Source organism: Drosophila arizonae, chromosome 3 (genome assembly GCF_054131065.1).
Source record: "Drosophila arizonae isolate 15081-1271.41 chromosome 3, UAZ_ARI_1.0, whole genome shotgun sequence".
Classification (NCBI taxonomy): Eukaryota; Metazoa; Arthropoda; class Insecta; order Diptera; family Drosophilidae; genus Drosophila; species Drosophila arizonae.
The window spans coordinates 1617560-1639529 of NC_142923.1; the positions used below are offsets into that span (position 1 = coordinate 1617560).

The 21970-nt window shown below is 36.9% G+C and overlaps 2 protein-coding genes across 4 annotated transcripts; one reads left to right on the forward strand and one right to left on the reverse strand.

The window, feature by feature from the left end:
• The first annotated feature begins 25 nt into the window (after nucleotides 1-25).
• LOC108610148 (uncharacterized) lies at nucleotides 26-2635 on the forward strand. 3 transcript variants are annotated; one of them, XM_018002061.2, is made up of 6 exons: nucleotides 26-141; nucleotides 208-337; nucleotides 394-1212; nucleotides 1272-1375; nucleotides 1672-1828; nucleotides 1884-2635. In XM_018002061.2, the coding sequence occupies exons 2-6, from the start codon at nucleotides 324-326 to the stop codon at nucleotides 2269-2271; spliced, it is 1482 nt and encodes a 493-aa protein (XP_017857550.1). In that variant the 5' UTR covers nucleotides 26-141; nucleotides 208-323; the 3' UTR covers nucleotides 2272-2635. The 3 variants fall into 3 exon arrangements, with proteins under 3 accessions (XP_017857550.1, XP_089319870.1, XP_017857551.1); XM_089463744.1 differs by having other exon boundaries at nucleotides 30-141; nucleotides 203-337; XM_018002062.2 differs by lacking the exon at nucleotides 1884-2635 and having other exon boundaries at nucleotides 111-337; nucleotides 1272-1400; nucleotides 1702-1828.
• slf (C-type lectin domain-containing protein slf) lies at nucleotides 2310-7590 on the reverse strand. Its single transcript, XM_089463749.1, has 3 exons — nucleotides 7431-7590; nucleotides 5210-5348; nucleotides 2310-3280 (listed from the first exon to the last, which is right to left on the reverse strand). Exons 2-3 carry the CDS (start codon nucleotides 5346-5348, stop codon nucleotides 2718-2720), a joined length of 702 nt encoding a protein of 233 aa, XP_089319875.1. The 5' UTR covers nucleotides 7431-7590; the 3' UTR covers nucleotides 2310-2717.
• Between the last annotated feature and the right edge of the window lie 14380 nt (nucleotides 7591-21970).

The following is a 21970-nucleotide window of genomic DNA, read 5'->3' on the forward strand; positions in this document are numbered from 1 at the left end:
ACATACAGTATGTATACACTGACATCTAACCAGTAACAGTTCCTAAAAATGTTAACTGGGAAAAATTATGTTAACTCAGTCACAATTGAACCTTGAAAAAGTATGCGCATCTTTTTATTATACACACAAATTGAGAAAAATGTATGTATACTGGAAACAAAAAGTAAAGTAAGAAAATGTAATGGTATTTTTAAATGTTAAGTGTAGCTAGCAGTAGCGACCTATGTTAAAATATAATATCACTAAGGATTTTGAGAACTGCTCGCTGTGGTCACACTGTCTGTACAGGGTGATGCATTTTAAAGGAAATCAAAACAACGAAAATGCCGGCGAAAAGGTAGGCTTAAATATGGGTTGCTTACCTATTTATTGAAATTATTCTTAATCCTACAGAGCTTGGCGGAAACTAGTGAAAAAACAGCAGAGACAACGGCGACGGCAGCGACAAGCGCGAGCGCGTGAGAAAGAGGAGGCATTGGAAGAGGAAGCATTGAAAGCAAAGCCCGAGTATGAGGCATGGTTAAAGCAACAAGCGGAGCTCGAAGAATTTCAGCGCCTGGCCAGTGAACGTTTAAGAGCAGAGGAAGAAGAAGCCTGGTTACGTCGGGAAGCATTGGATCAACGTCAATTCCAGATCGATAGAGCTAAGCGTGCACAGGAAGAGTCAAAACTAGAGAGCTTACGATTGCAGCAAGCAAACGAATTGGAGGAAGAACTGGAGAAGCAGCGAAAAAGGCGAGAAGAGAGTAAAAGACTGGCTGAACAAGCCGCAGCGGAGTTCGAGGCAATGCTGCAACGCATGCAGGAGTATATGGATGACAGTGAAGACCGCACGCCGCCAGCTGAGCTGCGTCGTGTAGTGGAAACAAATCCTGCAGAGAAATTGTGCGAGTTCTATACACGCACCAATTGCTGTCGATACGGCAACAGTTGCACCTTCAATCATCGTCGTCCCATGCTAGCAAAGATCTTATTAATACGCCACTTCTTCACACACCCACTGCTACAGGTGGGTGAGACGCACAAGGAATATGCGAGCACAGACGAGCACCTCGAGTTGACAGAGCAGGACTTACGCAGTGACTATGACGAATTCTTCAACGATGCGATTGGTGAGCTGCAAAAGTTTGGCAAAATCTTAAACTTTCGCGCAGTGCGCAACACATTGCCCCACCTGAGAGGTCACGTATTCGTGGAGTACGCGCAGGAGCGGTTCGTAATAATATTTATTTCTTCTATTACATTTATATTAATATATATGTATTACTTAGTTTTGCACTGCGCGCCTTCGTTAATCTGCAAGGACGTTACTATGCATCCAGACGCCTTCAAGTGGAGTTCTCAAATCTCAAAGGGTGGCGTGGTGCCGTTTGCGGTACGTGAAGCGCATGTCATGATCCGTATCCTTTGCTAAAACCAAAAATGAAAATGAAACTCTTTTACATATTGTAAATCAAGTCAAGTCAACTACATGAAAGTTGTCCAACTAATTCTGTCATTGAGGCAACTGAACGCCGAGGAGATGGGGTATAATAATCCCAGATGGCAATGTTGCCCTATTCGAGGGCCTTACTCTTCCGTTTAGAACCAAACTTTTTATATCATAAATTTTATAGTTACTTCATTTATAGCTTTCCATGTTTTTTACTCCACTTGTTGCTTGTCTTAAAGGTTTGTCCTTAACACGCAAATGTCCCAAAGGCTACAGCTGTGGCTATCTCCACCTATTTCGCAATCCAAACAATTTGTTTAACAGTAGCTTGGAGCTCTACGATACACCAAAGAGCACACGCTCCAGCAGTAAAACGCCAACAAACAGAACAAGCAGGTAAGTTAATAATATATTGAATATAATTGATAGTCAATTTTGCATTTGATTTTAGTTGGCATGACACTGGGCGGGAATCTCGCAACTGGCGCTGGTCGGAGAGTCCCGAGCTGGAGCTTAAACATGACAAATCTTCGAGCAAAACTGCCAAAAGGCAACAAAGCAATGAGCGAGATATTGAATGCAAATCTGATAGAAGCAGGAAACGCTATCACTCCAGTCAAGACTCTAGCCGCCATTCTAGTCAAGAATCTGAACCACATGGCAGTGGAGACTCTGTCCGAGATCGCAGTCGCGACTCTAGATTGCATCACAGTCGAGATGGGGCACAAGACTCTGGCCATCGCAGTCGCAGTCGAAATCGTTCCACATCGAGCCATGAACACGTTTCTAAGGCGGATTACAGTCGCTCCCGCACACCGCCACATCGACGTGTCAAATAAACCAAAGTATATGCGACGATATTTAAATAATTAATCAGTTTTTAATGAATTTTTATAACATTTTATTCAATCTCTTTGTTTTTTGCACGGCAATAGAATAGGTGAGTTTTGCTTTTCATTTTCTTTCTTCTATTTTAAATAAGAGATTTTAGGGCGTGATTATTCGTACTTAACAAATTTTTTTTATATAAATACAATTTGTAGGAAAATGTATAGTCGAGTAGGATTGGCAGTTTCGAAACGAGAGAAGTGGTGAATTTTAGGCATCTGTCTATATATGTGTGTAGGTGGTAAGATCGGGGGTATTTATAAATTCTAAAGTCTATTTGTATTTGCATTCGTCGTACACATATTTAAACAAGAATTATACAAAAAAAACTCATTTTAGGGAGTATTATAATAAGTAGCTTTAAAATTACACAAACAATACGAAGATAATGAACATCTTATAGACGGATGCCCGGATTTGTGGCCGCCACATAGCGCAGCAGCTCCTCGTTATCCTCGCAGATGACGGGCTTCTCATGGTAGCAGGCAACGTCGTGCCATGCGATGCCATCGTTGTAGACATTGTTCAGCACGGACAGGCACTGCTCCTTGGTCTGGTTGATGTCATATTCAGCATTGTCGGGCTGTGGGCGCTTCTTGTGGCCGGTCTGCGACCAGGGATTGTAGCCCCAGCCCTGTGGAATGCGGTTGGTGGCCTGGATCTTCTCGCGAGTTGCGGACCAGAACCATCCATAGATGTTCTTGGGCTCCAGATCTGGGCGGTTTTCGCAACCAGCGAAATCGCAAATGCGGCCAGCGGTCCAGATGTATGGGACATCGTTCTGTTGAATGACACGGAAGATCAGGTTGTTCTTCTCTTGGGTCTCCAGGGCGACCAGATCCATGCAGTATTCGCGGCACAGGTTACGGCCATCCAACCAGTCGACCTTCCTGTTGGCAAGCGCCGGCACGTGGGTGCTTAGGAACATGTTTTTGCCGCGGTACGAGAATTCCTTGGGGCCTGCAAAGAGAAAAACAATTAAAAGAAGTCTTCAATAGCTGGTAGTCGAAGGTAGTCAAAGGTGTGGCTAGTGAGGGCCTGACGATTGGGTGTCTACCTCGTGGATTGGCAAAATCATGCCACGGCTGCTTACACAACTTCCCCCTACTTTAAGTTGCGCAATCTTTGCCAACAATTTATGCAGCAAGCTGTTGCTGTTGCTGCTGCTGATGCTTCACCTCCTCCTCTTTCCCGTCTTCATCCGTCATCGTCGCCGCGTCGTCTGCCTGCCCGCTTTCCTTTGTCTGTGTGTCAAAAGGTTTTCCATTTTGCCAAACAAAAAATTGGTTAGGCCAACAATGGAATTCCCCCCTACGCTAACTCCAGCTCTGCATCGTCCACCTTCTCCCGCTTCAACGGCTGCTGCTCTCTGAAACTTGTTTCACATGGCTGACTCCCTGAGCTGCCACCGTTGCGGCTACTGCAGTGCATTTGATTAGCTGCTGCGTTGCTTTTGTTTTTGTTTTTGTTTTCTGTTTATTTTGGCTTTTATTTTTTTAACGCGACCGCCTGCGCCACGCCTCTTGTTGCCACCATTGAAGCTGCTATTGCTGCTGCTGGCGGCACGCGTCATTAGGCGCGCTTTAAGCGGCTTTAGAGCTGCCAGAGCAGCAGCAGCAGCAACGGCAACGTCAGCTGCCGTCACTTTTGCAATTGCCTTTTGCCTGTTTCGTCCGTCCGCCGTCAACTCAAATCAGCTTAACTCTAACATAATGACCTTATTTGCTATTGTTTGCACATTATTATGATCATTTCGGCCGATGCTGCCAGACTGCAGCAATTTCCCCACATTACAGGTCAAGGCAATAAAAAAGTCCCATTTGTGTTCGTCTTCATTCATATTTCCTGTATGCAGTTCATACAAAAATAGCCAATTGCATCATTGCCAAACAGCTTCCCAAAGTAGACAACTACTTATATCTGTGTAGACATCTACACAGAATCTCGATCTTAGAAAATCCGATTTGAAATGTAAATTAAAAAAGCAAGCACAAGCGCAAGCGCAAGCAGTTTGCATGCTTGAAAGTTGTTATTAACGAGCATCGACGCCGTTTGTATCAGGTAATTAAGTTTGAATAGTTAATTAGTTTAAGTTAACTTAAGTTGTGCTTGTATAACTGGAAATTTCTAAAGAGATGAAAGATCTAAGCCATAGCAACGGCACAAAACTGGCTATGCAACTTTACGGGCCGTCACACTGATGTTGTTGCCCAAAAAACAGAAAAAAAAAAAAAAAACAAAAAATAAGTAAAAAAAACTCAACAACAAAATTGTTAAGCCGCATTTTCAGTTTTAAACGGGATGCACACCAATGTATGCATTCAGCTGTATACGTGTGCCGCCTAATTAGTGCCAACTGCTAACTGTGTTCATTAGTGTACCGGATATGCAGCGATGACGCTATTGTTTGAATTTAACATCTAACATCTAGCTGTTGCATTTTCGCAATCTCTTCGCCGTCAATTTGCTTGAGTCCCACCGTTTGCCATGACTTGCAGTTTCCCGTGTGCGCTGGGCAGCACTGGCTAATGCAGCGAGGTGGCAACGCTCGCGGGTTCAACTAAAGTGAAGCAAGGAAAGTGCGTAGCTGACCAAATGCAGTGCCAAAACAAATGACGAACATGGATCACGTCAGCGACCTTCAGCTGCCTCGCACCGCCCCCGACCTAACACAATTTTATATATTGTAATTGCTGTGCCTGTAGCGCACACCTACACGTCGCATTGCCAAACAAATTCAAGTGCAAACATGGGCGCTATTTGATATTCTTCTAACGTTTCACACTTTTACTTTTTGCCACACCGCCAACCGGCAACCAGTTAAGGTTAAAATATGTGAAACGTATGTACATATGTATATACGGTTTATTTAAATCTATTTATACTTACGGCTAGCGCACTTGGCGGGCACTGGCAGGGAGAGGAAACGACCCGGCTTGGTGCCTGTGGTTGTGGTGGTTCTGCCCTTTTGCGCAGCGGCGCAGGCAGCCACAAGGCAGAAAGTCGCTAACGCCAGAGTGACTTTCATCTGCAAAGAAGAAAATACCAAAAAATGTGAGTTATGAAAAATGTTTGTTCACTTTTATTACGTATACCACAGTGCGTATACGGAATGCTGTTTAAAGTTTGTTTTGATTGCGTGCCGTCGCGCATGCGTATGTGTGTTTTGGCTTATCGAAGATGTAACTTGGTGCGCATGGTTTTTATGTCAAGGATGCATCGGTGCCAGCTAACCGGTTGCCCGAGGCGTTTCGGCCACTGACACACTGCCTCAGTGACGACGACAACGACACTTGAAGCTTTATTTTTATTGTAGCTTAGCATCGAGCAACGTGATCAGCAGCAACGGCAGCTTCAGCTTCAGCATCAGCAGCCACTTTGCCATCGTCACATTATTCATAAATAAAAATTCATTTAGCATCTGCTGCAAACATGTTGATTACACAAGCAACAAGCTAAGCCAACGTCCACTGAGGCTGACCTTAACTGGTTTTATTGACTTTTGTATTGGGTTTTTTTTAGTGCCTTTAATTTATTTGTGCTTTAGTATTTTTTGTGACGCTGGCTAGAACCTTCCACGTCTTTTGCATATAGATTGGGCAACGGTTCTCTTCCTTATGCATAACAAGCGATTTGCTAATGCAATGCCATCAATCAAAGCTCAATGTCTCTGTTTGAAATTTTGCATGTTAATTTGATCATCCATATGGATGTATACACAATATAATGCTATTGCTTGTGTGTCGATCTTTATCGACGGCATATTTATGAGCTGGGCAACCCCTGTCACTGGACAGAGATTTGGCAACATAAATCATTAATGGTCCATCTTAATGATTGCAGCTGCCGCAGGGCTTATCAGTTAAAAAATTCGACTCGATTTCGAATTCCAAAAGTTGCGCTATCGATTATTAATTTGAATTTTTAAGTGCTTTAAAGTGAAAAGTTGAAATAAACGACACGCCCGCCCAGGCCCTAATCGATGGACATTTGGACACAGTTGGGAAACTCGCATTTCAATATGTCTCTTTTTATGTGTGTGTGCGCGCATTTTCGTTATTTTAAGCTGCATTTTGTAATTTGACTTAAGGCGCTTGCTTATTGGCTTTCGGGCTTTTGTCTTGTTTGGTTTTGTCTCATGCATGTTAATCAATATCAATCAGCCGCAAACAAAAGTGATGATGCATTTGATTATAGATATATGTATGCCCATATACATACACACACACACACATATGTAGACACATGTTAATTTATGTGTAGGTATGCGCCCTTTTATGACTGCTGGGCAAATAATATGCTTGCCAAGTCGGCACACACATTATTTTTTCCGCTTTTGTTTCTTTAAATAATTTATGCATGTAATTTTTTTTTTTTTTTTGTCTTTTTGTTGTTGTTTGTTTGTTTGGAAGTTTCTTTGTTGCAAGTTGCGCAAAAGCTTCCCAAATTTTAACTGCATTTGGCATGATTTTCAGTTTTTGTTGTCTGTTGAAATTTTTGCTTTGTATGCTTGGAGTGACTAAGAATTTATAGTTTGCGGCTAACAAAAGGCTGTGTCAACGAACTTTGACTGTAGATTGAAGAAATCCAATTACAATAGATATTAGTCTTAGATGGGCCAACGAACTGCTATACAAATGACTTAAGCAACAAACTTGATTTTACAATCAATCAAGTGAGAACTAATGATTAATGAAGGAAAGCAATTATAAATAGATATTGTCTAAATTGATGAATTTTTTGGTTTGAATAAATTTTAAAGGCTCTGTTTTTTAATTTCCTTTAAATGATTTTTTAAATTTATGCACAAAAATCTATATTTTATTCATCATTTATTAATCAAATATTTTGTGCACATTTTTAAGTGTTTCATTTTGAATAATATTCAAAGTGTTTCATTTGTTACGACTTTTAATCCATATAAGTTGTCATATCCTTGCTTAAAGGAGCAGCACTTATCACTTTCGATATGGTTTAAAGCAACTCGATATCTCAGCTCATTTAGCACGTTAAATGTTTGTGGCACTGTCGCATTAAGTCCTTCAACACACACACACACAATCCCACACATAAGTACACTGAATATCCTTTAACGCGCCTGCCTGCTTACCTTTGATTGTATTTATTTGTTTTCTTATGCCACAACACTGTTTCACTGTTTCCGTTCTCTGTGGTCCAACTAAGACTCCGCTGCTAGCGCCGGAGACAAAACCAGACGAGACAAGACCAGACGTAAATGTGAATAGCAACGAATATTCAGGCAGCAGTTCAGCCGGCTTTTATACGTTCCAATTGGCAAAATGGGCGGCTGCCACACCCCCGATATTAAAAATACACACCATCAATATGAGAGAGCCAACAGAGAGCCGGAGTACCATGTAGCCCGAACGTTTTCACACAAAGCTTGCCCGCTCTCACACAGAGCTCGTTTGCTCTCTCTCATTCTCTCTCTCTCTCCATATCTGTCCCTCAGCTATGAGCTTGGCTTTGCTCTTGGCTCGTCTTCGATTGGCTTCGCCTTTGTGCGCTCTCTTTCGCCGCAGTCGCCGCACATTGATTCGCATCTTGATTTGGCAGTTATCATAACTCAGTTAGTAGTTAAGATGATGTGCAACTTTATGGCCAGCAAGAGCTAACAAAGATAGCGCAGATAAAATAAGTTAGCAGAGGTTTTATAAATCGAACAATCGAAACACAAACAATAATTTATTTAAATAAATTAGTTCAGTTTTTTCCATTAACGTGCAGCGTTGCACTGTGCAATGCCGATTGAAAAAAATAAAATAAAATAAATAATAATAATAAAATAAAATAAATAAAACTGTAAATGAACTTAGAACATCTTTCAGACAATGACAACTTTTGTCTATAAATATTTATATAGCCAGCAAATCGCGATACACCGCGCGTCAGCGGGTTAGTCCCAGACTTTATTTCCTATGCGATGCAAGCTTTAGTTCTAAACGTATTTCGATTGAAACTCTTAAAATCGGGCAAAAATAGCTGCAATAAATTTAAAAATTTAATTTGAAAAAATCTTAAAAATTTAGGTCATTAGAATAGCAAATTAAGCAAAAATTTAATTTGAAAAAAAAAGTAAACAATAAATATTAAAATTTTTTGTTCTTTACTTTTAACAATAATGATTTGATATTTTTTCTACATATATATTTTTTTTAACAAGTGTTGCGCCATCCTCATGACGCGCAGTGTATATCTGAATTTTATTATCATTCGCTCTTCGGGTTTTCGCTTTTTTCTGCGAATTTTGTTTATTTACTTTTAATTTAAAGCAAAGTTTTGTTTGTTCTGGCGCTCTGGCTGCTGCTAGGGGGAAAAAACTGTAGTACGATCATTTTAATTTTTAATAGCTATTGCTATTGTTGCTATAGCTGTTGTTGTTGTTGCTGTAGTTGTTGAGTGCCTGGCACTCGAAACCAAATGCCGTGTATCTCAAAATTTATGCAAACACTTGGCGCACCTTTTACGCATCATTTTGACAACGCGATCCACGATGGCTGCTGCTGGCTTTTCTGGCTTGCTTCATATATCAATTTGTCAAGTGTTGTTGTTGCTGTTGCTGCTGCTGCTGCTGCTGCTAGGCCTTGATCTTGAAAAGCCTTTCGAAATTGTCGCCGTGGGCTGCTGGCAGCAGCCGCTGGCTTCCGCGCGGCGGCTCATCGCACGCGTTCAGAAAAAGAGCAGAAGAAGCTCAAGCAGAAATATTTTTTTTTTTTTTTTTTTTTTTTATTTATTTAGCTTCGATTTTTGTTAATTTGGTAATTGCCATGTGAATGAACTGGCTAAGGATAAGAAGCAATCGATTTGGCATTTGATCTCATAAATAAATTCGTCTGGTGCTTGGCGGTGCCAGCCGGATCTGTAGCGCTCTCAGATCAAATTCTCAACAACAAATAAAAGCGAAGCAAACGAAATTTGACATTTATTTGCTTATTTTTTTGTTTTCTCGCTCATAAATATGCAAATTTCTATAAATTTAGACACGCTTGATTATGTAATTTACGGAGCTATTGGCTTTAGCCCGGCCGCCCGGCAAATAACTTGAATTTGTTTTATATTTGTTTATTGCCTTTTTTATGGCCAGAACTCATTTAAGTTGTTCAATTGGGGTATGATGCGGCAAAAGGCGAGGCGCCGTTAAACATATATATTTTAAATATATATTCTATATTCTCGATTCGGTTTAATAGCTGAATGGATTTAGATGTGTTTTGATATCTACTCATGTATCTGTTTGTAATCCATTATCGTCATGTGCCTGTCCGGCTGACTGACTGTCTGCCTTTTGTCTATCTGTCTCACAGTCTTGTCTTCTCTGTCCGTCTGTCTGTACTATCTGTTTGTCGTTTTGTTAGCCTGCCTTGTCCACCCCTCTGCCTATTCTTCTATTTGTCTGTCCGTTGGGCTATTTGTCTTATGTCTTCACTGTATGGCCGTCTCTCCATCTGTCCGCCTGTCTTGTCCGTCTGTCTGTTACGGCATATATAGTCATCCATCAAAAGCTAAAGGAATTACGCAATTCTTCTTCTCAAGCACACACCGTTCACTTTTCAGTTAATCGATAACTTTTTCCTGATATCGATCAAAATCGATCTCAATCTTTAGTTGTTTGCGCATATCTATCAAATTTAAAATGATAGAAGTCATCCATTTTGGTTTGTAGACTATTCGAGAGGGCAATATGAAGTGCTCCCATTTACCCATTGACCGCAAAAGTGAAATGAAACGAAATTTCAAATAGAGAAAGTTATTCTAAGCAGCACATAATGAGGTCATTTCGATGAGAACAGATCAGAAGCCATTATATAGCAATTGAACTAGTTTCTAGCGCACTTTGGAAGATGAAATAGCTGTGGTCACACGGCATACCACCAAATCTTGGATGCATTGATACACATTCTATCATTTGCAAAGCAATTTGATATCATCCATGTTAAGTCTGATGTCCTTAGCTGCCTCAAGCCCTTCTTCCTGCTTCTCTGCTCTACAGCTTATCCAAGTCGCCCATTTCTATGCCTGCCGATTCGATCTACTTTACCCAAAGCTCGATGGCCCAGAGTCTTGTCTGAGGTTGCTTCATCTACTTTCAGCTTCCCACTCAGACGGAGTAGATTAAGAACCTTCCTTGCAGCCCCTATCACTGCCTGAACATCAGTTGGTCTTTAGATAATCACGAGATCATTAAGCAGCTCTTCAGGGTATTTTCTAGTCAGTCATTGCCAAGTAAAGCACACAAACTTGGGGTTTTTTTTTTATTTCTCGGGTTCTTTGGGTTCAAGTTTGTATAGTTTTGTGACTAAAAATCCTTTTTAATGGGCTCGACCAAGGCATTGACATTTTGGCCAGCTGAACTGCTGACACGAGTGCCAACACCGGCGTTGGCCTTATGGCCAGCAACAAAAACAACAACAACAGCAGCAACAACAGCAGCAGCAGCAGCAGCAGCAACTGATGGCTGACTGGCTTCAATTTCTGTTGTCTGCTAATTGACCATGAAAAGATAACTAGTATATACTATATACACACATCTCAATTTGCATGTGTGCGTGTGTGTGTGTGTGGTTTTTGTTTGGGTGGCGCCATTGTTTGCCATTTAGTAGCATTTAATAGAAAAACAAATTTATTGAGCGGATTCGCAGGCCTCTCACGTGGCCCCCGGTTCCACGCAGAGGCCATCAGAGTCTTGAGACAGACCCAGTTTTGATTTTGAATTACCCATTTCCAGCTGCGCTGCGATTGTACATTTTAATTAGTCTTATTGATAGTTAGCCACCCAAGGGGAGTTTTTGCTTCATTTCTTAATTGGGTCAACACAAATTTGCATGAGATTCGTATTAATCGCGGTTTTAGCCAACTTGTGCTAAAAACCTGTGCGAATTCCATTCGCCATTGCACAAATTTGTACTCTTGATGATGCTGTCGATGCTGATACTAATGCTAATGCTGAGGCTGATGCTAATGCTGATGCCGATGCTATTTTAGCCTCAGTTCTCATGCATTCGCGGAAGTCAGCCAAGCATCGCCAAACTAAAGTGCGAAGCTCGCTAATAGATATTGATTTTGCTCATATTTTTGTTTTGTTTCCTATTTTTGTTTAATTATATTTCTGATAAATATACCCTGTATTTCCGCAGAGGTTGTCTGGCTAAAGATTTCTCATTCTCATTCATTCATTTGCTCTTGTTTGCCAATAAAATGACTTGAGCTTTGGTTTAGTTTAGTGCGTAAGCTTTAATTTATAAAGATGATTATTTATGGAACAATAATTTGTTAAAGCTGTTGCTATTCATCCATGAACTTTGGGAACCCAATTCCCACAATTTCAGTTTTTATAAGTTTTTATATAGAATTTTTTTTTTAATATTTATTATTTGCAGTTATAATTGACAAATTTTAACATTTAATCGCAATCATAAGCTAATCCGGACTTTCCACTCCGAGTTCCGATTTATGGTTTGCATTTGAACTACTCGTTCGTGAACCTAAATAAGCTCACATTTTGATTCACAGCTTTGACGTTTGAACCTAGTTTTTATATACCTAATGTATAGCTCACATTTTGAGCTTCATATTCATGAACCCAGTTGGTGGTTCATAGCAAACTTGGTTTATAGCAAACATTTATGTTTATAGCTAGATTTTTAAATGAGACTTTAACTATGCAATTCTATTAGGTTTTTTATAGATTGCATTATAAACGCAGTCAAAACCATTTTTAGACAATCTAGAAATTTTTTAGTTTTACGATTTATTTATTGGGTGATTCAAGTTTTATAAACTTTAAAGCTATTCGACTAATGGAAATAATTTTTTTTTATAACATAAGTTTTGTATATATGTAGATAAAACGCGCTCAATATAATACATCTAGCCAAAGATTTCAATAAATGTATATGTAGAACAAATGTATATACATACATATGTATGTATATATATTATATATCTACACTGTGAAAAACAAAAACAAAAAACTCTAAAAAACTATTCATTCAAGTGACTAAAAAAAAGAAAATACATATATTTTTCAAATATTCTATACTATAATTTTAATTTTAATATTAAAATTTATATATACACATATATATATTTTTATTCAATTTTAATAACACTTGCATGCCAACCAATTTGATTCCCAGAATTTTAGATTAATTGCTACAAAGCTTTACAAATTTTAAAGCACATTTTTCAAAGCCCCAAAAACTCTTCTAAAATCACTTTAATTTCTGCATATATTAATCTTCTGTGGCATGATTTAGATTTCCCCATAAATGTATAAAAAAAAAAAAAAAAAAAAAAAAAAACGAAAAAACCAAACAAAGTTATTAATGATTGTGCTCCACGAAACTCGGTCTCTGCTAATCTGCGTCAATTAGGCCTGCGTCAATTTTGGCCATCTCCTACACGAACGCGTAAGGAACTAAGTCGTCGTCAAACAAAAAGAGCAACTGGAAAGTATATATGTATGTGTGCGTATATATTGGACAGGTTTTTGGTACGTCACACCATCTATCAACTAGTTAACTGAATTGCATAAGATTTTGATGAAATTAGTAAGTCAAATATTTATTTAATCAATACGAAGAGCCGAATGTAAAACACGTGGTTCTAAGAGAGCCATGGATTCCCAATTTGCAGAAAGAATATAGAACTGAAACAGTGAAATAATGGAATTGGAGCAAATTTTCTCGTGCAGTGAATCAAGGATACAGAATAGAAATTGAAGAAAATGAAATGAAATGCAAATTTGCTATGTGAATGCAATGGAACAATGGAATTGAAATTAAAATTGAAATTGAAAAAGTATTTATTGCTACGACAAAATGTAATGAAGGAAGAGAATGGAATGAAATGTAAATTTGATATGTGTAACACTGGAACACAGGAATTGAAATTGAAAGAGTATTTATGTATGTGTGGAACAGTGAAATTGGAATATATGAATGAGTATGCATTCCAAAAATAATTAAATCAAATAAAAATGTGAAAAAGTGCATAACAAATTTACGGTAATTAACAAGAAACAGTGGAATTTGGGATTGGAATTGAAAGTGTATATAAAGATATATGTGTTTGGCTAAGAGCCTCAACCAAATACAAATAAAATAATATTCTTTAAGAAGTTCTCATTAAGCTCAATTGTTTTATGCGTGTGAAACAGTGGAACTGAAACTGGAAATTTGATTTATTGTGCCGCTCATGCGATATATATAATGACTTATCATCTTGTTAACTCTCAAATGATGCAATGTGTGTGTTTAATGTGTTTTCTGTTAACACCTCTGCGGATGCTGCAGTTGTATTATGATTTTTTCTTCGCACTTCGTTTATTGCATCTGCTGCATAAATCAACATCCGCTGCTGCTGCTGCTGCTGATGTTATTGTTTTTTTTTTTTTTTTTTTTTTTTTGTCTTGTATTGCATTTTGTATGTGGTTTGCTTTTTTAATCATCTTCGATCTAGTAGCCGGTTTATGTTTTTATTTTTCAATTTTTCCTTACATGCATTTCCTGCGCTTTGACCTTGGCTCTCTTCCACGAATTGTTGGCCAGGTTACTCACTCGCATTCCGTTCCGCAGTAACCCTGATTAAAGCTAATCATGGCACTTAAAACAAGTAACAATTCTTGTTAAACTCTGTCTCTCTCTCTCTCTCGTTTTCTCGCGCTCTCCCTCTCTCTCTCTCTCTCTTACTGTGGTTTGCATGCAAATTAGTCATACGCCCCGTAGGCTGTTTGATATTTCATTTCGATTTCTTTGATTGACTGAATGATGTTGTTGTTGTTGTTGTTGCTATTGCTGTTTATGGAAGCTAATGACCTTCAGTGACTAAGCAGCCGATCTGGCATAGATGGCAGCTCGATCAGCTCATCTTTAGCAAAACTACAATGAGGCGGCTTCATATAATAATTTACATAATTTGATGCATGTGTGACATAAATGTTGAAAATGTTCAACAAAAAGACGAATTTAAAGTCGATCAAAAGCCTCAAGCACGGAAGACCCCTTCAACCACATCCACGGCATCATCTGCCTTTGCCTCTATCTCTGCCTCTTCAACCTCTTCTTCTTCTTCTTGGACATCAGTTCTGCTCGAAGCTGAAATTGAAGCTTCCGCGATAAGAAAAAACACAGCAACATAAAACTGAATCTCAACAATGAAGATGCTAATTGCCAAGAAACTAAACCAAACACAGACAAAGCATAAATACAGATATACAGTATATACAGATATATAGTATAGTATAGTAGATATGTATGTATAGGTATAATCAATCTATTTAAACAACACCAAATTTGTAGTTATAAATAAAACTAGCAAAGATCCAAGCCAACTCGATTGACCTTAGTTTGAATTATTGTATTGCATTGAATGGATTTTGATATCGAATCGCATCGCATCGCATCGCAACGCACTAGGTTGAAACGAATGGAATTGAATGAATTGAAAATTGAATGGAATTGGATTAAATTTTTGACGCTTCGATTCACAATTCACAATCTTGTGGTTTGTGGTTGCTTCTCTGCTTCTTCTTCTTCTTCCTCTTCTTCTCTTTCTTGATTAGTTGACTTGAACTCTCTATAGCTCTATAGGCTCTACAAATAATACAAATAGAAATAATAATAATAATCATTTGTTGAACTGCAGCAGCTATCATAGCTTTTAACTGCTTGGTTATTGTGGTTCCAAAATTTACTATCCATCTATATTGTATATTTCTCAAGGTGCAGCTAGTTTTACCAAAAATAAAATTTGCTCGTTTCTTTTTAATGGCTCATAGATCAGTTTTGTATTTGATTACGTTTTCTTTTTTTTTGAGTACAATTAAAATTACGGAATAATTTATTAGTTTTTAGACAATTCTTTTTTAATATTATTAAATTTAGTTCAGTTTATTTACATATTGAATAATTTATATAGTTGATAATATACATATTTTGTTTTTCATTTATTCATATGAGATTTATTTGTATTTTTGTTTATTTTATTTAATATGTATATGTTTTCCAACAAACATAAATTTATTTATAATTTGTTTCTCGTTTAAAATATATATAAATTACAAATATTTATTTAGGAGAGCTAAAAAATGGTTTGATATACAGCTGAATAATTTCAAAAACATAAATACATATTGTCTAATAATTTGGACCTTGGCCTTTAAAAACTGACTTTTCTGACTTAATAAAACTATAGGAATATAGGCTTTATTTGTTAATTATAATTAACGTGTTAATAATCAAATTAATTTTCACTTTTAAGTCTTTAGAGTTTTTAAAGAACTTCCCTTAATTCGCAACTGGTTTAAGCGTTAATTTGAAATTTGATTTGCGGATAGAAATGGAAGATTACACTGAAAGAAAGTATCAATACGATGTGAATACTATTAAACGGTATAGATATAGATATTGTGGCAAATGGTCTATATTTGTTCGATAACTATAAAGTTACACACACAAAATAATACAAATATCATATATAAGTATATGTATTTAGCCTAATGCTCAAATGAGCTTCGAAAAAAAAAATTAGTTTAACAAATATAAATTAAATTAAAAAACCAAGATAAATCTGTACTTTGTTCCTCTTTGAGAACAAATTAAAAATATCGTATTATATTATTATAACTTTCATATTTAAATATGTATTTCTTATGCAATTTTCATAGTTTCAAAAATAGAAATATACTGAAAAATGTGTATAAAATACCAAAATATTATAAAGATATTGGCCTACTGCTGGAATGACCCACGTTTAAAAGGTAAAGACGTCCATATATAAGCATGTATACTACGCTTTAAACTTATTATCTATAGATATTAAAATGCAAAGTTACACTGGAAAAAATGCATATATTTAAACGACTCTCGATTAATAATGCAGTTTTATGTTTGGCTCTTTGGGCTTCCTTCAAGCATATTTATGGAAAGTTTCGCCCCAAAATAGCCTAAATATATAAAAAACTAATGAAATGACCCTCGCAATATCAGCTATATATACATAAATATATATGTATATGCATGTCTCTAGATCTATTGAAGCGCATAGAATTTTTGTAGCATTAACATTGAGATGAGTTTTTTGGACTTGGAGTCAGAGTTGGAGGAGAATTGACGAGGAATGCGTGAAGGACGCGACGACAAGTAATTGCAATTTGTTATTTAAGAAGCTCTGGCTGGTTTCATTTTGTTTTTGTTTTTGTGTTCGTTTCGGTTTTTTTTTTTTTTTCTGTGTTTAATTTGTTCAGTTTTTTAAATGCCTTTTTAAATGCGTTGCTGATGATATGAAATGTTGCCAAATGTGACCCCAAGAGGCAGTCGCTTATTCATTTACACATTAGTTGAAATTTACATTTTTTTTTTATTTTTTTAAGTTTTACACACATGCGTGTGTGTGTTTGTAATTATGTACATTTGGTATGGCTGTTTCGTTTGTTTGTTTGCATTTTTTTGTTTTTTTTTTTTTTTTTTTTTTTTTTTGGCAGCGGCTTTTGTCAAGCGACAACAAAAAGTGATTGGCAACAAATTAATCAAGACCTTGCCAAGAGACGAAACCAAGACCAACACCAATACCAGCACAGGCACACACACATTCACACACACATATGCATAGATAAGCAGTAGAATCTAAAGAAGAAGAGATTTTAAGACATATATACATATATATATATATATAAGTATATACATATATAAATCCCCAGCGATTGCAGACGAGCTGCAGCATCTGAAGCATTACGCAATGCCAACGAAAAATGATTGATGTCTGCAATTTGGCGCATCTGTGTAAAACGACAGCAGCAATTGTTGCTGCTGTTGGTGTTGTTGTTGTTGCTGTGACACAAAAGAATTAAGTGCCCAGGCACATTTTAAATTCGTCACGGAAAACGTGACAAAAATTTTCATATGCGAAAAATAGAAACAGAAACGAAAACGAAAATCGAATACATCTGAGCTGCATCTGAGTCTCTGATTGAGATTGAGATGATTGCAACATTTTTGACACACATTTCACACACACACACACACACACACACATACACATCAAGCATCTAGAATCTTTATGAACCACAAAAACGTATCTTTTATGAATGAGCTCGTTCAGCTGACTTGATTAACTCAGAGAACTTCGCGGCGATGAACAATGCAACATAAACAAGCCGCTGGCTAATTGCATAAGAGCAACAGCAACAACAACAACAACAACAACAATAGCAACAGCAACAACTACAGCTGCTACAACAATTGTTCATCATTCTAATCGTTGGCCATAAATCTGACAAATTATTTATATAACTGCGAGCAATGAAAGAAGGAGAAGCAACAACAACAACAACAACAAAAAGTAGGTGTGTGCGGAATTACAGATATGAATTAAGCAGCGAAGGGGCAGATGCGGATGTAACAAGATATTTGCTAACAGCTGCAACAACAACAAAACAGATTGGCTATAGAACTTGGCGGAGATGGTGGCGTGAGCAATGGCCAATAATAATTATATGTTTATAAATAAATATATTTGGAAAATTTTGGAAATCAATTGAAGCAACAAAAATAGAATGTAGAATGTGTAGAATGATGCAATAGACTGCATAATATTCATTTACAGTCGAAAAGTCGTAAATCCTTTTTTGGTCAATTTCAATAGAGAATCTGCGTCACTAAACTGCCAAATTCGGTTTACTACCCTGCTTTATTATGCTCACTTAAAAAATATAGATTAGAATTTTAGGTAGTACAAAGAGTTGCAGTCTCCAATAGGCTATATATTTCTTTTAAAAGCTCTCAACAAGCAGAAGCAATAATGAATATGTTCAGTCATGAACCTATATATATGTATATATTTATAAAGAAAATATTCCTATTAGATAAGAATGTTAAATAAAAGACACAACTGTAGTATTTCCACATACACATAGACATGTGTAGTACTCAACTTTATTCCTAATACAAACTTATATACATATACTTTTGCTTAATATATTGATATTAGTTTTTTCTCACGCTGCCATCACTACACATTATATATCATTCTATATACCCAGAAACCAACACACGGCCAGCTAGTGCTGTGCAGAGGGTGTTGAGTGAATTAAGTGAATTTGCAATAAATAAGAAAAAAAAAAACTAACTTTGCATAATTTGTCTGTGTTTTACATTCAGTATTTTACATCATCATCAGATGCCAATGGCAGCCAGGCAGGCAGGCGATTCGCAGTCGGCAGTCAGTCAGTGTGCCAGACACTGTCGTGGAGGAAGTTGCATATTTATGAGCTTTTTTCATACATATTATATATAAATAAATAAAATTGTTGTTTTTGTTTTTGTTCTGCTTCAGCTTCAGCTGTTGCCGCTGGCTGGGGCGTGTGCGCTGTCATGATTATGAAATCAATTGAACATATGTTTGGTCGCATGCTCTGGCCATAAATCAGAAATGCTTAGTCAGGCAAACACACACCAACACACACGCAGACACACACCTATACTTATTATGTACCACTTGATGAGAACAAAACAAAAGACTTAGGCAACGAACGCGCTGCTCGTGTGCTCCCAATTGCATTTTGTACGCTTTTTGCACTGCACTTTACAACACTGGCGACCAGCCGTGGCTTGTTTGTGTTTTAAGCGTAATTTAATTAAATTTGCGGAACTAGTTCTTTTCTGTTGAGTCAGTTTAATCAAAAATCTTAAGGAAAGGCAGCAGTAAAGAGAGGCAGGTGAGTGTTGCTAGATATAGTAGTAGAAGGAGTAGAACAATATTTAATAAAAGTAATAGAGTTCGATTTAGTAACAATAATAGTAGTCATGCTACAGTTAGATATGAATATAACAGTAGTAGTAGTAGGAGTGAGCATTTTAAGCTATTGATGATAGCAGTGAAAACTGTATTTGTAGTAATTTGAGTAGTAATATTTGTAGAAGAAATCACTTTAGTAATAGTAATAAATAAAACCTATTACTTTATATATACTACAAATAATATCAGTAAAGTAGTAGTACGCTAATACTTTATACTATATTATACAATATATTTTATACAATATTTATGGTAGCAGTATTATTTATAGTATGAGTATGAGTTAGCAAAAGTATGCAGTACGTAGTAGTAGATATAATTGTAGTTGCAAAAGTAGTAGATTAAATAGTATTTATAGTAGTACAGTGCATAGCAGCAGTAATAGTAGCAGTAGGGGTTTTAGCATAAGGAGTCTTATTAATAGAGGACCAAAGAAAAGTAAATGCAAGTGTACTAGACATTGCTTTACTTTTGCTCCTTTGACTATTTTTAATAGTAATTTGCATAGTAGATGAAGATTAATTACTAAACCACTTACAATGTTTTGCAAGAGTAGTGTAAACATAAATAGTCAGAGTGGAAATAGATGCAAAAGAGATTAATAGCAGTACTCGAACTTGTCAAACAAATTAAAGCAGATAAATTGAATACTCTTTAGCTCCACAAATAACTCCACTGAAATTGATCTTTTATTATTATTATTTTTTATTATTATTTCAAGTTCACTGTTCACAGGTAAATTTAAACCAAACGTTTACAGATATATTAAAATCAAATGTTTACAAAACATATTTAAATCAAGCAGTCCGTTGCCCTTAGGGCGATCACATTAATTAGATTTCTCAGATCAAATAAAACGAACATAAATAAACATAAAATATGGTTTGCCCAAAAATAAAAAATAAGTGGGTATTTTATTGATTGCTCAACTTGAGCCAATTCGAATCAAATTTATGCCTAAATTTCAAAGACTTTAATGGAACAAGTTTTGTTCTTGTTGTATTTTTTATAAGTTCATATCAATTTGAAGCGAATGCGACATTTTAGAGATTCTACTTTCAGAACAACTTTTGAGCTTGAGCTGTGGAGCTTCATTAATTTCCTAAGTAAGTTTTCTGCCAAGCTGCTAACTAATAGCCCACGAGCGCACACACACACACACACACACACACACACACACACACAGACGAACACACATTTATGCATATATTTGACTTAATGTTTTGATGCTTCCCACACTTGAGATGCGTCTGTTGAGATGGAGACCAATGACCCGCTGTGTGACCCAGCAGCCTTGGCTGCCTAACCAAAAAACAAAAAAAAGAAAAAAAACAAAAATAAACTTTATAAAATGCTGAACAAATTAAGCAAACGGCAGGCGTTGCATGTGCAACAAGTCATGCAACAACAACAACAGCGGCAACGGCAACAGCATCAATAGCAACTGCAATAACTTGAATTTTGTTGCAACGCACATTTACCACACACACACACACATGCACACACATGCACACACATACACACTTCTACTCATATCGAAACGTACACATGCATATGTATCCCCTCTCTTCCTCACACTCTCTTTCGCTACATGCATCTACTCACATGCACACATACACAAGTACTTAGTACTCTCCCTCCCTCTGCACTCTATCTCACTCACTCGCACTCGCACACTCTGCCGCCACTCTCCTTGCCCCGCCCGCTCTCAGCTGTCTGGTCGCTGTGTAAAGTTCATGGGTCGCTGCCAGCTGTTTTTCAGTTTCTACACTTCGCTGCTCTCCACTTTTCGCGTTGCTGTTGTTGTTGTTGTTGTGGTTGCCACTGCGTTGCAGTTTTCGCTTAAGCTACTCAGGCGCTTCAGGGTTGCCAGCTTTTTTTGTTTTTATTGACTGCGTCAGTTCGGTTGGCTTGTTTTTTTTTTTGCGACCTCATCTGTCAACAGAATTAGAAGCGACAACAACAACAACTAAACCAACAACAGCAACAACAACCTGCCAGAGTTCAGTCGGGCATTTGGCCTACGGGATTTATGTACGCAGGCATCGAAGTCGAAGTAAAACACAACAAAAAATTGTTATTATTATTACATTTTTTGTTTCTGTTTTATGTTTGTTGAGTCTTTTCTTATTTTTCATCTGCTACAACAACAACAACTCGTCTGTCAACTTGTTGTACGCGGTCAAACAAGTGCACTTTAGAAATTGCTCATAAATCATAAAACTGAAACGAGCCAAGTTGTTTTTTTTTTCTTCACTTAATTTTTTTAAATGTAATGAAAAAAAAAAAACATTTTTCAATTTGAAGAAGTGCCAAGTACCTTGGCATTATAGTCATTGTCATTATCATTTATATGTGATTTTTATTATTATTAACATCGCCTTACACTGAAATCTTAAGATATGTAAGCCGATATACGCATCTTACACCTGTAGAAAATAATCTGAAATCATTTTTTAATTTTTAACTTAATGGAAAATTAGCATTACTATAGAGGAACCCAGAAAGAAAGAGACAGAAGAAGAAGGAGACAGGAAGGGGAGGGAAATATGGCAAAGAATGTGAAGGAAAAAGAGGATGGACAAGAAGAGGATGGTCAAGCAGGGTAATTACTTTATAACAGAAATATACGTTCACATCGTATAATATTCGTGTTGCTGTCCTATTAAACTTGAACTTGAACTTTATCTCGAAGTTTGAGTGTACTTCAGAGAATATTATATATTTTGACCCACAGTGAAGCTCGAAACTTCTTGAGATTACTATTAGAGTATTAAAGATGATAAACCATAAACAAGCACTGATTATAATTATATAGATGCATTTAAATCAATT

What these genes read in the sequence shown, in the direction of transcription:
- LOC108610148 (XM_018002061.2), top strand. An exon ending in GTGGAGTACGCGCAGGAGCG is followed by an intron (nt 1,213 to 1,271) that starts GTTCGTAATAAT and finishes TGTATTACTTAG; the next exon opens with TTTTGCACTGCGCGCCTTCG. An exon ending in CCAACAAACAGAACAAGCAG is followed by an intron (nt 1,829 to 1,883) that starts GTAAGTTAATAA and finishes ATTTGATTTTAG; the next exon opens with TTGGCATGACACTGGGCGGG.
- slf (XM_089463749.1), bottom strand. Translation starts at nt 5,348, where the DNA reads ATGAAAGTCACTCTGGCGTTAGCGACTTTCTGCCTTGTGGCTGCCTGC. An exon ending in GCCCGCCAAGTGCGCTAGCC is followed by an intron (nt 3,281 to 5,209) that starts GTAAGTATAAAT and finishes TTCTCTTTGCAG; the next exon opens with GCCCCAAGGAATTCTCGTAC.